At 38.8% G+C, this 15,501-nt stretch overlaps 1 protein-coding gene and 1 non-coding gene across 5 annotated transcripts in view; one reads left to right on the top strand and one right to left on the bottom strand.

The window, feature by feature from the left end:
• The window catches only part of LOC133529039 (max-binding protein MNT-like), a 68,954-nt gene extending 58,395 nt beyond the window's left edge, over positions 1–10,559 (top strand). For 3 of the 4 annotated variants that reach the window (XM_061866636.1, XM_061866633.1, XM_061866634.1), the window contains 9 exons: positions 431–566; positions 1,611–1,672; positions 2,793–2,906; positions 3,885–3,959; positions 4,649–4,732; positions 5,656–5,788; positions 7,311–7,385; positions 8,736–8,818; positions 9,418–10,559. In XM_061866636.1, the coding sequence (XP_061722620.1) occupies positions 431–566; positions 1,611–1,672; positions 2,793–2,906; positions 3,885–3,959; positions 4,649–4,732; positions 5,656–5,788; positions 7,311–7,385; positions 8,736–8,818; positions 9,418–9,558 (903 nt within the window). In that variant the 3' untranslated portion in view covers positions 9,559–10,559. The remainder of the gene's footprint in view (positions 1–430; positions 567–1,610; positions 1,673–2,792; positions 2,907–3,884; positions 3,960–4,648; positions 4,733–5,655; positions 5,789–7,310; positions 7,386–8,735; positions 8,819–9,417) is intronic. The other variant, XM_061866635.1, reaches the window with a different exon arrangement.
• Positions 7,554–7,625, bottom strand: Trnaq-cug (transfer RNA glutamine (anticodon CUG)). Its single transcript has one exon. It is a non-coding gene; the product is annotated as a tRNA-Gln (tRNA).
• Positions 10,560–15,501: the final 4,942 nt, after the last annotated feature.

Genomic DNA, 15,501 nt, shown 5'->3' with positions numbered 1-15,501 from the left:
TTGCTCCACGCCAATTAACAAACTGATCAACATTAAATATCGTGGCGTCGGTCATCAATCCTATCATGTCAGGTCAATCTAGGTTATAAATTATCTTGTTACGTCAGTTTTTATCCAAATCGGTTGAGCGGTTGTATGTGACGACGCTAAGGTCAAGGCTTTCCTTGTGCGTCTATAGGCGTCCTTAGTGGTCAAATGATCAATTGTTAACATTCTTGCATTTAAATTATCTTAAATACTGTTTATTGCAGTCTTACTCTTATGTGTTTACTTTCGACGTCATTGCCAGATGTTTACGGTCGGTCACTAACATCAACACTCTTCACTGACTGGTGGACCTTAATGTCTTTGCAGTAAGGTTTATGAATTGTCATTTTACTTGTTGTGATAGCTCCCCAACAGTGCTGTAACCCTGGTACATTGTTCGTAGGTTCTCCGTCGCAAAGAGCGCGAATGCGAGCACGAGATGGAGAGGCTGGCACGCGAGAAGATCGCCGCGCAGCAGCGCCTCGCGGCGTTGAAGCGAGAGGTGTCCGTGCGCGCCACGGTGCGACCGAGGAGCACGGGTACGTTTGTATGCTTTAGGTTTATGCGAGCCTGGTAGCTAACGGACGAGATTATTTTCGGCAGTGTGCATCCGTTAGAGGAAAAACTATTAACATAGTTGTTTCAAAATAAACATTGGGTTTAAATTACACAGATGTAACGTTTGTTTTTTCGGTAATTTTAATTTAATACGTCAAATTGCAAAAACCTGAACAGAGAAGACAGTAACTGACGTCGTGTAGGTTTTTTTTCTATTATATAAACTTCATACACCCATTAACTTCATCCATTGTAATATTTCGAACATAAAATGCCACATAATTTTACTAGTGCACGTCGTAGTAAATTACTTATTAGTTTTTTTTTGGAACGAAGTTCCTAATCGGCCGGTTCGCGGATGGAACCTAGGCGAAAAAGTGTAAGAATTTTCCGTCACCGATCGTTTCGTTACCGATCTTTCTAACCTTAAGAATATTATTTTCATACTTAAATCCTTATTGTGACAAATTTTATGTAACAGTTTTTATTCCTTACATCATTTTCAACCGAAAAGCATTTTATTAAATAGTTTAAAAAAATGCGAATGTCAATTTTTTTGTCATTTCGATCCACTGTGCGGGCTCTTTTGTTTAAATTCTTACTCGAGAATAAGTAGCCTAATTTCACTGAGACCGTGAAATATTCCATAGTGGCGCAGTTAGCAAACAGCCGCATAGAAATAGGTGGTAACATCGATGATCCGGACTCGATCTTCGGACGTGTATGCAGCTTTTTGTATTTTTTGCACTTGAATTTCATATTTAATTGTGAAGCTTCAGCTGAGCGATTCAGTTTAAGCTTCTACAAAAATGTTTTCTTATACTCGTATTTAGTATACTGCCTAAGTATGTCGATTCTGAACTGATTGGTGAAATTTTATGAGCGGATTCGATAATTATTATTTTGTCGATTGAGTTTTTTTTTTGTATTTATTAATCAATAATATTAATAGGTACGATTATGAATAATAATATACTTTGTTCCAACCGATTGTTCCACGACACTCACGCATTTTTTTTTTACAGAAAATGAAGAAATGGAAAGGGATGATCGAGTCAATGGACAAGTAGTGGGAATCCCTATAAGTGTAAGTACAAATTTATGTTACTTAACTTAAAGTATATACTTTTTTTTGCATGCACACAACATACATGGAAGAACTATTAATTTCAAGGATTCTTCTTGAATACAAGTATCTATTTTGTTCGACAACCACTTGTTTAAACATCTCCGAAATTTCATAGTAAGAAGCAGCCAGGGCATCTTTGCTGTCCTATCGCTTTCCTTTTAACCTTTCTTTAATTTACGGAAACAAGTAAAGATCATAGGGGGCTAGGTCAGGGTAATATGGTGGATGAGGCAGGATAGAGATATTTTTTGGAGCAAAATCGAGTGTTCCGACTGAAGTGTGTGGAGCGGCGTTGTCGTGGTATCATAGTAGGTGCCGAGTTCCTAACTTCGGTCGCTTGTCGCACCAAGCTGATAATACTTTTGGGGCACAAACGATGACATACCATTCCGAGATAACTGTTCGTTGATCTTCCAGCACCAGAAAAATGAGGCAACCATTTGTTTCTGTGTGCTGCGCGCTCGGCGAAATTTTGTTGGAGTCGGTTCATTTCCAATGCACCATACCGTCGACTGTCGCTTTGTTTCAGGATCGTAGTTATATAGCAATGTTTCCTCAGTATGTCGTACACGTTATTTTCTCCTGTAGCGCCTCTAGCGACGAATTCATACGCCCTCATAAGCAATTAGATAAGAATTTATTGTTATAAAAAATGTCCTAGTTGTGCCTATTTTCTTTTTTTCTAGAAACAACAATACAACATCTAAAATCGTGGTCACGGCACCACGTGTACCTTCGATATTTTACTTGTAAAATTCAAAAATAATGTTTTTAAATCTAAGTATTAAGGAGCGTACGTATTTATAAATACTGTGGCATAAGTTTTAAATATATTTAAGGAACTAGTAAAATATTTCGTAAATAGTAAGTATTACAAGAAAAAAAATTACCTTAACCCTTTACCGCATACGAAGCCATATAACAGATATGATATTCAACTTTGACAACTATTAAAGTTCAAATTACAACAAACAAGGTAAGGGGTTAAGACAAATTGGAATTGGAAAAATGGTTTTGCCCGTGAAATCTCCCAGTGATAATTGATAAAACGTACTTACGTAAACTTATAAAATTCCAGATTACCTCATCCCCCCCAACCGTGGCGCGGACCAAGAGCTCGCCCCCCCGCACCCTGAACCTCAGCACGAAGCTCCGCACGCTCCCCATACAGATCACGCCCACCACCTCGCAGGTATGGGCGCCTGGTAGCCGCTTAGAAATTAGAACTGACCTAATCGCGGATTAGCTAATCTCAGTGCAACCGTGGTTATTTCGATTTTTTTAATATTTGTTGGCGTGTAAATTTTAGGCAGTTAGGCCCAAAAGTACTAACTGGTTTATCGAAGAATAAAAAACAAAAACAGGTCCGTCTACGGAGTTTCTCAAAAGAAGACGTCTTAATTGCTTTCATAATTAAGTCGTTTTTCAATGCGATCATGTTCGTTGGTGCTTTGTCCTCCGTGCGTCCTCTTACAAAGCAGATTTTGAGTATTTATTGGACTCATTTATAAAATTCACTGAGTACCTACTTAATGAAGTTATAAACCTCCTCATAAATATAAAGTACATTTATCGTTAAATACAAAAAGCTATGTCTTTTCTTCTCCGAACATGCCACGATCGGACAACGAATATATTATTTTATTTTATTAATACTCAGTAACTTAAGCTATTAAGTAATATAATTTTGATATAGAAATAATATAATTTTCTCCAATATGCTTGGGAATGTTTACCTTATTGTAGCAAAAATAGTACGGGAAGTTCTTCATTATGTTCAAACTCAAATTTAAAAAACTCAAACCATTACTGTCGTGTTTTAGCGGACGGGAAGTTATTACTTCGCTTCGCGTCGTCCGACAAGATCGAAACTCATCCACGAAATGCTCTTTCCCGGCCTCTGCAATAATGTACCTACTATAATTATCTTAGTAAATAAAAGCAATGTTGTCTATCTAAAGAAGAAGCGTTCTCGTTTTTTCAAACTCAGTTCTAGTGTAAAACAAAGTGAAAACATTTGTTTTACACTAGAACTGAATGATTACAGTAGCCGTACCACGAGTTGACACGTTTACGCTAACGTAAATGTCAATCGCCTAATCGTGGTAGCCATGCTGGTCTTCCAGCCTGTTCACGCACGTCGTATACATGAGTATGTTGATGTTCGCAGGTCGTCCGGACGTCGTACGGCGCGCGGCACAACACTCTCACACTTACTACGCTGGCGCCCGCGGAGTCGGCGCAGGTAATTCAATCATCATCAATAAAAATATTTAAAAACTTACTTATTCCGAATTAAGCCTAAGGCTAGCCGCCATCATATAACGGCCGTAATACAGCGGTTGAATGACGTCGCTAGAACGTTGTGTATGGAATCAAAATGGCGCGGCTATATGACGGCACCGCTATCCTAGGAAACCAAAGCTTTATTAAATGTTTTCATTGAGTAATTTTTAAGTAGATAAAATATAAACTGAAATAAATGTCATATGAAAAAAAATGTAATCAAGATCTCCAATGCCCTGGAATAGCACCTGCGGCTCCAGCAATTGTGGCTAAAGACCAGTCCACACGGGATTATCAAATCGACCGATTTGATCAGAAAATAAATCGGCGTCAATCTCCAATTTAATCACCAATTTTAGATTTATGGTGACACTTGAACGCTCTTAACTAAAAAAAAAATGCCCCAAACGCGAATCTAGCGTCACAAGTTGGTATTCTTCCTCCTCCATTTTATGGGTAATATCGGTCATAATCGGCGAGCTAAATTGGTGTTTGCGTCCACACCACCTGATTTGATCAGACAATTTAATCAGATTTTCGGAAAATTGTTTTCGTCTGGACTGGGCTTAATAGACGCCATTTATTACTTTTGTCAGGGGGGTGAAACTGCTCCTTTTAAAGTCAATAAAATTGTGTATTGATTTTCAGAACGGCCAGCTGGAGAACGGCGTTAGCAATACCTTGAGCACCACGCTGGTGCACCCCGCGCAGATACACCTCCCAATTTCACAAGTAAGTCTGTCAATCTCACACAAATCTCTGAAAGTGCTTGTTTACATGGGTACAATAATTTTTAACATGAAAGAATTATACACGACAATATAAGATAGGTACTGGTAATGTGTTTGAACAGAAAAAAATCTAAAGTTGGAGTATAGTTCGTGTCATCCACGATGACGCGCAGATTTATCAAATCTAACCTTTAATAACATGATAATACGAATGAAGGCATGCGTCTTCGTGAATGACACGATCTATAGTTGGCTTAATCGTTCATTTATTGTTTTTTTTTCTCGTCTTCTTACTTTCTGGGGCACTCCGGTATAAAAAGACTGACTGTAGATTCTCTAACCCCAAAGCCATTGGTCATTGAAAGCTACAGTAGGTTATTTTCCAAGCTTTTATTTAACTTGCAATGTATGTATGTGAGTATGATTGTACGGGTCAAATCTTGCAAGTTAGATTTGATCCACTTCACGACTTCCAATGAAGCTGAAAATTTGCACACATTTATATAAGTTGGGTGATATATTATGGTACTATCGAGCTGATCTGATGATGGAGACAGGAGGTGGTCATTTTCGTAGGAACTCTGTGATAAAACAAAGCAATCTTATTGTGTTTGGGCTTTTTCTATTGAGTATTAGCTGTCCGTGAAAAGTACAATCAGCGATAAATGCTTAAAAATAAAACCAAACCAAAAATATATTTTTTTGCTTAAACTTATTTCTCGTGACACCAACACTTCTCGTATGAGATTCGTGGATTTGGGGCTCCTGCAATGTGATTTTCAAGTCGGTTTTTCATTTTATTTCTTCCCACCTCGTTCGCGAATAGGCGTATCGACACAGAACGAGCAGTCAGTACGTTTGCTAGTTGTTCTGAGTGGATCCGTCTGTATTAAAGTTCGGTTAGTTGAATATGGAAGTTTGCAGGTGGTGGGCGGCGGCGGGCTGGTGGTGGGCGGCGCGGCGCTGCAGCTGCTGTCGGCGGGCGGCGGGCTGCGCGTGCTGCAGCCGCACCCGCACCCGCACCCGCACCACACCAACGGACACTCCTGCGCTCCTGGTACCACCGTCATATATTTACCTCTTACAACGTCTGAACGTTGCGCGACCAACATCGCTTGCTACCTCTAACGCATCCTTCGTCCCTTATAATAATAAATAATAAATTCATTTATTTCGACCAACTTAGGGTCATATTACATTTAAATTATTATATTAAAACGTAAGATTAAAGTTTAACTTAAACTAAATTAAGTCAAATATACTCATATTTTAACCTAGTCTAGAGAGGCTTGGACACTAGTACGTGAATCATATGACAGTGATTCAGGCACTGGCAGTCAAATCTCTCCGCAAACGCTCTCAAGATGCCGTTGGAACTAGCCCGCACCCTGCGCACCAGGGATGTGCAGCGTTTCCTCATTGTAGTGTAGAAACAGTCTACTTTGGCCCAATATGTTCATGCTTGGCATAAAGTTTTCTTAAAGGGCTGTCGACAACCAATGACCTTGAAATTGATGTTACTTAAGCAGTTTTTTTAAGAAAAACTATTTGTTGTAAAGAAAATATATATATGTTAATATTGATTATATTTTAAAGGCCGTGGCCGTACTCGATGCATGATTGAACGAAATCGGCTCCATAGAAAATAATTGGAAATATTGATCTTATAATCACCATTAAACGGTTCTATGTCTTTATTTCTTTGACTTATAAGTCTGCAATTAAAATCATAATGTCAAAACGTTTATACCTAAGCCGCTAGTACGAGTAATATTATACAGATAATCCAACTTTTTTTACTTTACCGACTTCAATTTCATAGAAGGTATCTATATTCGATTGTGGCTATATTTTTATGTACATTAATAGATTACTCCGATACCCGTGGTCCGATTGCCCAGACCCAATAATATGCGACAGTGCTATCTCATTTACTCCGATACAAATAGACAGTGTGCGCGCTCTATACGAGCGTCAAGCGTATAACATCCCTCTTTTGCGTCGGGGGTTCAATCGAAATAATCAACACCACAGGACTCAAGAACCGCACGACTGCGAATGCGAGCAAGAAAACCGACAAAATCACTCGCTTCTAAACAGTTCAAACGTTGAAAATTTGCTTTGACGACTAAACGAACAAACTTATTGATAACTTCAGTATTGTAAGTATAGATCGTGTCATTGATGAAGACGGATGCCTTGACTCGTATTGCCATGTTAATAAAGGTTAGATTTGACAAATTGTGCGTCATCGTGGATGATACGAACTATATTGATGTTATGTCAATATGTTTGCATTGTTACGAAATTTTTCATATAGAGAAATAATGGAAACTTATATACCATGGTACATGTAAAGCCTGACCAGTAATATATGATCACGCGCCATGTTGCGGAATTTCACTGGAACTATTTTTTTCATACTAAACTGAACTGTTATCATATACATGAGAATAACAGCGCCCTCTTGACAATGATCATATATTCCTGGTCGAGCTTTATGTTATGTACCATGCCATTGCTATCGTTCGTCATTTCGATTTCATTTTTATTAAGAATAATGATTTTTGTTGTTGCAGGCGTGACAACAGGGGATAGTAATCATAGATCACAAAGAGAAAATGGCATTGTGTCACCTCCACCTGCTTCCTCAGGTTAGTGATGCCAATAAAAAAATTGTGCGTGGAGTCCCTCCGCGCGGAAGAAGTGAAACTTCGTTATGTGGAGATGAAATAATGCTATACATATGGTTTATATTACAGTTTCACTTCAAAAAATATTTTAAATTAAGAAATAATATAAAAAGAAAAATACAAAAAGCCAGGTTCCACCGAGATTTGAACTCGGATCGTTGGATTCAGAGTCCAGAGTGCTAACCATTACACCATGGAACCGGCTGAGCTAATTGACGAATTTACTCATCACAAACTCTTACTACGTTATGTTACCGATTATAGCGTTAAACGTTTAACGCAACCTTGTTGGAAGTCGTATAAGAAGTTTCACTTCAATCTACTATTGGCGCATAGATTACATTTCGCAGATGTAACATGGAGGTACTAATGATAATCTACCTTATTGTTTGTAGAGTATATACACAAAAATGATAAATTAATTGTTATCTTATAATTTAAATTAATAAGCACGATTTGATCAAAATTGCTACGAGTACGACAGTCAAACACAAACGGTTTTAAGACTATTTTTATACATTTTAATATTGGCAGTGTCACAAAAGAAACAATAATCATTACACTTTAATGGAAATAAATAAATTTTATCTAGATTCTTTACAGTACGTATTTAGCCAGAAAATGAAAAATTGTCATAACAGTTTCGCTTCTGACTAGACTTATTCTTAAGCTTAGTGACGGACGTCAAACGCCGAAAATGGCGGACACAAGTTGTTCTCGATAAAGTGTCTAGTACGTAGTACATTTAAGTCAATGAAGAAAACATGTTAAAATTTAATATAGTGGCTGGTGATTATTTTTATAGTGTAATTTTTCCTTTTATCTATCTAAAACTTTTAACTTTTTACCTATGTGCAACAGATATTCAATATTCGGCCGAATAGTGGACCAAATTCAGCCGAATACCGAATATTCGGCTAAGTGGTCGAATAGGCCGAATACCGAATATTCATGGCATCTCTAACTAAAAGTTTCAAAACGTTTTCTTACAATTGTGACTTTTCTAGTGCTATAACTAGGGAATGCAATGCAACCAATGACAAAGTGATTTTTTTTTTTCACAATGTCATTATTGAAGGTTTCGTCGCTTACTCGGGTTCATTGTTCGTCACCATAAAAATTGTGGGTAACAAAAAACGTCTACGTCAAGGACAAACATTTTTCTCTGCTATTCCTACTGAAAGTTCCATAAGACCATCCCGTTCGGTTATTTCCTAATCCAGTTAAATACTAGCTTCATGAGTGTACCACATCTGGAGCGGCGCTGCAGCCATGGCCGGAGCGGTGAACTGATTGGTATGTTTGCTTCAGAAGGCGTGGTGGTGAGCGGGCTGGCGCCGCTCGTGGTGTCGCAGGCCGGCCATCTGCTGCACACGCACACGCTCGCGCATAAGGTAACTAATTATTTTTCATGTCCTCTTTCAAAGGTTTACTTATATGTAGAAGATAGGCTGAAAGTCGCTTTTCCCACCCTAAGGAGTTTCACTTTCCAAGTGTTATTTTTTATTCTATGATAAGCGACAGAAATTCGGTTCAAAATCCTCGTGGGATTAAACATACTTTGCCACCGAGTCTGAGAAGAAATCAAATCCAAATCAACGCTATTAAATATTTAGTGTTCAAAAAAGTCAATTTCACCAGCCATACAACTCAAAATTTGCTCCTTATTACTTTGCCACTCTTATGGATAAAATGTAACTTTCTCATCAGTTTCTGAACAATCAAGAGAGCCTTTATGAGCTGGTGTGATAAAAATACATATACTGTACATATGGTGCTACTTTTCCGCACGCGTGCGGGAATGAGCACTTTTCGTGCATATGTGGAAACTTTAAAAGAGCCATATGTACTATAAAAGGTTGTACGATACACGTGCGAATTTACAACTCGTTTCGATTTTAAACACTTCCTTCGGTCGTGTTTTAGTTTATCACCACTCGTTGCGAATTCCCTACTTTCCGCACTTGTATCATAAATACCAATTTTGTTCCAGATGGTAGAAACCCAAGTGGTAAGCGGTAGCGGCGGGCCGCTCACCGTGAGCGCGTCGTACCTCAGCGCGGCCGCCATCGTGAAGCCGCTCGTGGTGCTGCCCCCCGCGCCCGCCCCCCCGCCCTCCCCGCCCCACACGTGAGGGGGCCCCGCCGAGACTTGGGCCCCGCGCCCGCGCTGCGGCGCCCCCCACACTGTAGTCTTCTAGGTGTCGGCGCTCCGGCAGCCACACAGTTGACTAGACGCCGACGCCAGTGTGGGGGGTGTCTTCGCGCCGATTGTCAAACACTGCCATTCTACGAGCAATAATCGCCCAAGTCTCTCGAGCGCATCTACCTCAATAACGCGCTTTCGTTGCTTCCACAACCATTCCTTGGCGAGGTGAGGTTATGTTTTATTTTGGCTATCGATGTCTTGCGCTTGCGCGGAAAAAGTTAAACTTTTCATGGGAATTTTTACTATTATTTGACAGCTGACAAGAAAGAGTCGCCAGCTGTGAAATAACTAATTTGTCCTATAGGGAGCGTGCATGAACTGTAGGAGGCAGCACAGGAGCCGTCAGATTTTTGGCGCGAGGCGTAAATGTGATGTTTATTGTTCCGATGTAGCCCACAAGATGGCAGAACCTACTATGCACAAGAAAACACGTGACGTGTAAATGTACATGTTTATGGTTCCGATTCAGGCCACAAGATGGCAGACCCTCCAACGCGCACGGTCCCTATATACGGCAAGGGTATGCACAGAACCAATAAAAACTGTGCATCTTATCCCTTTTCTTGGCAGTATAAATGAGCTCGAAAGAGCTTCTAATAGAGCAAAAAGGCTATGAAAAAATACAAAAAGAGTGTGAAAAAATTGTATATAGTCTGGTAAACCAATTGTATTAGTAGAAATAGAGCGGCAGATTAAAAAATCGATCTCATACATAATATGTATTTCGCGTTTTTTTTACTGACAAATTAGTATACCAAACTCCTGTAAGGTACGTTGCTAAGAGAAGGGATCTCTAAGGCGTGTAAACAGAAAGAAAGAAATGAAAACATTCGCACGCTTCTGGTAAGCTTCGGCAAAGGGAATTTGAAATTGAAGTAGATTGTCAAAGAAAATTTTGTAGTCACAGCAAATTTACTGCCATCTTTCGACGCCATTTGACTTTATCCTTATTTCACTGATATGTTTTGAATTTGTTAAATATCAAAAAATGTCGTCATCTTACTGGGCATCGGGTAAAAGTTGTGGCCCCATACCTAACTAATTTAACACATATCAGAGAAAGAATAAGGATCAGAGTCAAATGGCGTTCTAAAAAATGTATCGAAAGATTTACTGTGGCTACAAAATTTTCTTGCAGCTGGCTACGCAGTTGGTTAAGACCGATCGGACCGGTGTTCGAATCTTACCCGGAGCGGTGATTTTTTTTAATTTCTTCTTTGATTTATATATATTTTTAAGAGAAAAAATGATGTCAGAACAGTCAAGTAAACCTGGCCTCACCTAGCGAGTGGCGTCCGCCGCACGAAGTGCGGTCGGACTGCGCGTGTCTTATGTTAAGACAGCGTGTGAATGTATAAATGTATTTATGCAATACTAACCGTAGTGACTCAAAGACGGTGATAGCAAAGTGACAAATTGTGATTCTTGGACTTTAACACGATTTCGACCGGCCAAATCGTTGGGTGAAATTCACGTATTTTTCTACACAAAAACAAATATTCCACTGTAATTGCGTATTTAAATGTAGCAGTTACGATGTATGATATAATTTTTATTTATAGAGACAGTTATCATAGGGAGCAATTAAAATTGAATTTTGTTTATTTATTTGGCAGTTGCCCGCGTAATCCTGTCCACACAAAAATGTATTTATTTAGTTTTAAGGCCGCTCCACATTCTCGGCAAAACTACACGAGACCAATTTGCCGAGACCGTGCCAAACCGAGAGCGTCCCTGCACATTCCCACCTTGTGCAGTTCTTATTTGACTATCATGCAAGAGGGACATGTTGGAAACCTCTGTCGCTGCAGTATTATGCGCTTGCCGGCGGCCGACTGACGAGAGTGTAGAGGACTAGTTTTGCGCAAACAAAACTTCACGAGACCTCTTTGATGTTTGGCCATTTTACCTTCACGAAGGAGACAACACGAACATAGACGAATACTCTAGACACTCTCGTATTCGGCAAGTCTCTTGTTGTTTTGTCGAGAATGTGGAGCCCGCTTTAACCGGCATCCGTTTATAGCGGTGGGGACTGAATACAAGTATATTTCCAGTTTCTGTGAACGTAGGTTTAGGCTAAAGTGTACTTGTTATGTATAGACTAACAAGATGAAGTTTATTTTTTCTATATATATCTGTGATGTGTGCAGTTAGCTACTTATAGAACTGGAACTCTGTACAAAGACGTCTATAGGTGTTGTCAATTTCTAACATTGTGTGTTAAAATAAAGTCAATCAATAATGTATAATTGTTTCGATTAGCTATAAAAATTGTGGCTTATGAGTGTCGCGTATCAATATTTAATTGGACATCTTGTGATATGAGCTGGCAATGAGCACCAGGAGACCAGAGACTATCAACAGTTTACATATTTATCAACAAACAAGCGTATTACACACGCCACTGCATCTCGACATCGTAATATCAAAGAGAATTTGAAATAGAGGTGTATTGTCAAAGAAAACTTTGTAGCGACATAAATTTACTGCCATCTTTCGACACACAATTAAAACTTTTAGAACGCCATTTGACTTTGATCCTTATTCTTTTATTGATATGAGTTAAATTTGTTAAAATAGCAATGAGTGGCGCCATCAAATAGATCAAAGGCCAAAGGTATAGCAGCATCGTTTCGAGCGATGGCACCATAACCTTTAGTTAGTGCCCGGTAAGATGGCGCCACTTTTGATATTTAACAATTTGAATATATATCCGTGAAAGAATAAGGATCAAAGTCAAATGGCGTTCTAAAAGTTTTAATCATGTGTCGAAAGCAGCAAATTTCCTAAGGTTACAAAGTTTTCTTTCAGTTCTCTATTTCAAATTCTCTTTGCTAATATTTATATTAACTTCCAGCATCAAAAGTAGCGAATGAGTTAGGCGTGAAAAATATCTATCGTTCTCCAATATCTTTACAAAAAAGATATGTATGTACAGTAAACAATACTATTAGCTTAAAGGAGTACGGTATGAAAGTATTAGGGGGTGGTAGATCCTTTTGGCACGTTGTTCTACTTATATGCGCTACTTTTGACTGTATACCGTGTGCAAACGACGCGCGGTTGTCTGTAACTACCTATAGTTGATATCAATATTGCAACTATATTTGCCTCGGTTTGCTATCGTGTGTAAACCGCTTCAAAAACGGCTGATTTTAAACGAAAATGTACTAAAATTACATGCAATGATGCAAGGCTCGAAACCGGTTAAATTTCTAAACCTTAAATCATGTACTTGTCGCAAAACCTTATAATTTCGGTTATAAAATGATTTATAACCGGTTTTTACGAGAACATTTCCATAAAGTTCGTGTAGATTAACCGGTTTAGAACAATAAAAACCGGTTTCCTCCTATGTGAGTGTCTTTGTTTACGCGGCACACCATCAGGCCGGATGGCCGTCTCTTCGCTCCTCGAATAAACCGGTTTATTTAGGTTACAATAAAGTTCTTAGAGCGCGTGCGTTCTTGTGAAAGTATTTCTTTAAACGGGTATTTACCGCTATTTTAAAACCGGTTTCGAGCCTTGCAATGATGGTCTCCGGCGCTGGCACGGGCCGCGCGGCCGTCCTCACCGAGTGCCTACATTTACCCGGTTTAAAGGGAATTATTATTGTAATCGAGCCCAGCCAAGCTACACTGATTCGATGCAAGGGTTTCCAACTTTTACGTGAAACGAAACGTAACATTTTTTTTCAAGCGAAAATTACCGTTGTATGACGTTTTTGTTACAGTTAGTAGCAAACCGAATAAATGGTGTTTGTATAGTCGCCATCAGATATATAGGAGCGACCGAGGTGTTCAAAAATATCTGAACACGCACCCTTACTCCTTGACAATAGAGTCGTGTTCAGATATTTGTGAGCACCTTGGCCGATCCTATATATCTGATAGCGATTGTACAATAATTTTATGTTTCAAAAAGATTATAAACTGGTTAATATTACACGGTTACGAAGGAAACGCTCAGATCTCTGCTGCGCTAAGTATGTTTGCTGTAGTTACTTTAAAGTTTATTGTGTAACTTGTAAGTGTATGTGTAGTACAGTCACCATCAGCTATATCGGAGCAACCGAGGTGCTCACAAATATCTGAATACGCCTCTATTGTCAAGGCGTTAGTGCGTACACACGTATTTGAGCACCTCGGACGCTTCGATATATCTGAGTGCTACTGTTCTTATGCGAACTTGAATACATGGTCTAGCTTGGCTGCGACGACTAATTTAAGTAGGTACTTAGTATCTAAGATATACTGTAGCTTAGGGATCGGAACCAGGTTTTTAGATAACGACTTCGTATTATTAAATTTCCCAATTAGATATGAAATAATACACAAAGAACGAAAAAAAGACCGTTTTCGTTTCCATACAAAAATACCGGTTACCGATCCCTGCTGTAGCTCTCTCTGCAGTTGTTAAGTTTGCTAGCTGATCGTTGAACTTGTTGACAAGGCTCGGAAACCGTTTCGTTCGTAAAACCGTTATTTTTAAACCGGTTCTTAGAACATTTCCAAAAAGTTCTTGCCAGATTAACCGATTTAGAACAAAAACCGGTTTCTTATGTCGGTGTCCACGCGGCACAACACCAGGCCAGCCGTGTCGTCGCTCGTCAAATAAACCGGTATTTACCGCTATTTTTAACACCGGTTTCGAGCCTTGCTTGTTGACTCTTCTCGTTTCGGCATTGGTAATGTTTTAGTATGTTATATGCGTGGTGTTACACGGTATATAAGAGCTTGTAGACCAAGGTTCAATGCACATCGTTTCTATTTTGGAAAGATTCTTCTTTTCACTATCCTACCCAAAAAAATCTCGATGTGAAAATTATCCGATCCGATATCGGATGCCCCTTAGAGAAAGACAGTTGCTGGAGTACTCGATGGCATAGTCTGTTTATTTTTGTAATAACGCTTTCGTTTTAACAATAAACGTTTATAAAATGAGAATAAATATAAAAAGGGCACTTTTTACATTTCACTTCTTTGTGGTACGGTCACGTCTGAAAATATCGATACGGACAACGTGCCAAAAATATGTATACACTACCTTAATATATATCAATAAGGTCGTGTATACATATTTTTGCCACTTTTTTCGTATCGATATTTTCAGACGTGACTGTACAATCACGGACTATAATTGATGAGGCACTTACGGTTTACTTTACATTGGACATTTCATACCGTTAGTATTGACAGCCAAATTAGCTTGAACCCTAAATGGATCAACAATTAAAGTCCGTGATTGTGTACAGTCACGTCTGAAAATATCGATACGAAAAATGTGCCAAAAATATGTATACACTACCTTAACATATGGGCAATAAAATCGTGTATACATATTTTTGGCACTTTATTCGTATCGATATTTTACTGTCAAAATTATTGCCATTTGGGAATCTATATTTATAGCTTTATCAATTAACGCTTTAGTAGCAGGCGAAAATGTCAGTATTTCTTAATTTCGTTCCGAAACGAAAAATATATGTGGCTTTCCATGAGAGAAGGGTCCTTAATTATACCGGGTGTGGCTGTAACACGAGCAATAAATTTAACTGTAGGCTGTACTCAAACTTACCAACATTTGTTCAGCGATTTTTGTAAATTATGAATTCTTTAGACTTCCTGTTTTTCATACAAATTAAATATTACCTTCAATGTACGCTGTCATCGGTGTAATTGACGTTGATTGTCACCCTTTAAACACAACAAAATTCGCAATACATTGCGTCTTAGAATAAACTTTAAAGTGTTCTAAAAATCGAAATAAAAATTATTTTTGAAAGTTGCTGAACAAATGTTGGTCAGTTTGAGGAGTACAGCCTACAGTTTAATTTTTTGCTCCTGTTACAGGCCACAACCGGTAT

Source organism: Cydia pomonella, chromosome 20 (assembly GCF_033807575.1).
Source record: "Cydia pomonella isolate Wapato2018A chromosome 20, ilCydPomo1, whole genome shotgun sequence".
In the NCBI taxonomy this organism is placed as follows: Eukaryota; Metazoa; Arthropoda; class Insecta; order Lepidoptera; family Tortricidae; genus Cydia; species Cydia pomonella.
The sequence above is the reverse complement of the archived record's forward strand: the minus strand, read 5'-3'. Positions and strand labels throughout refer to the sequence as shown.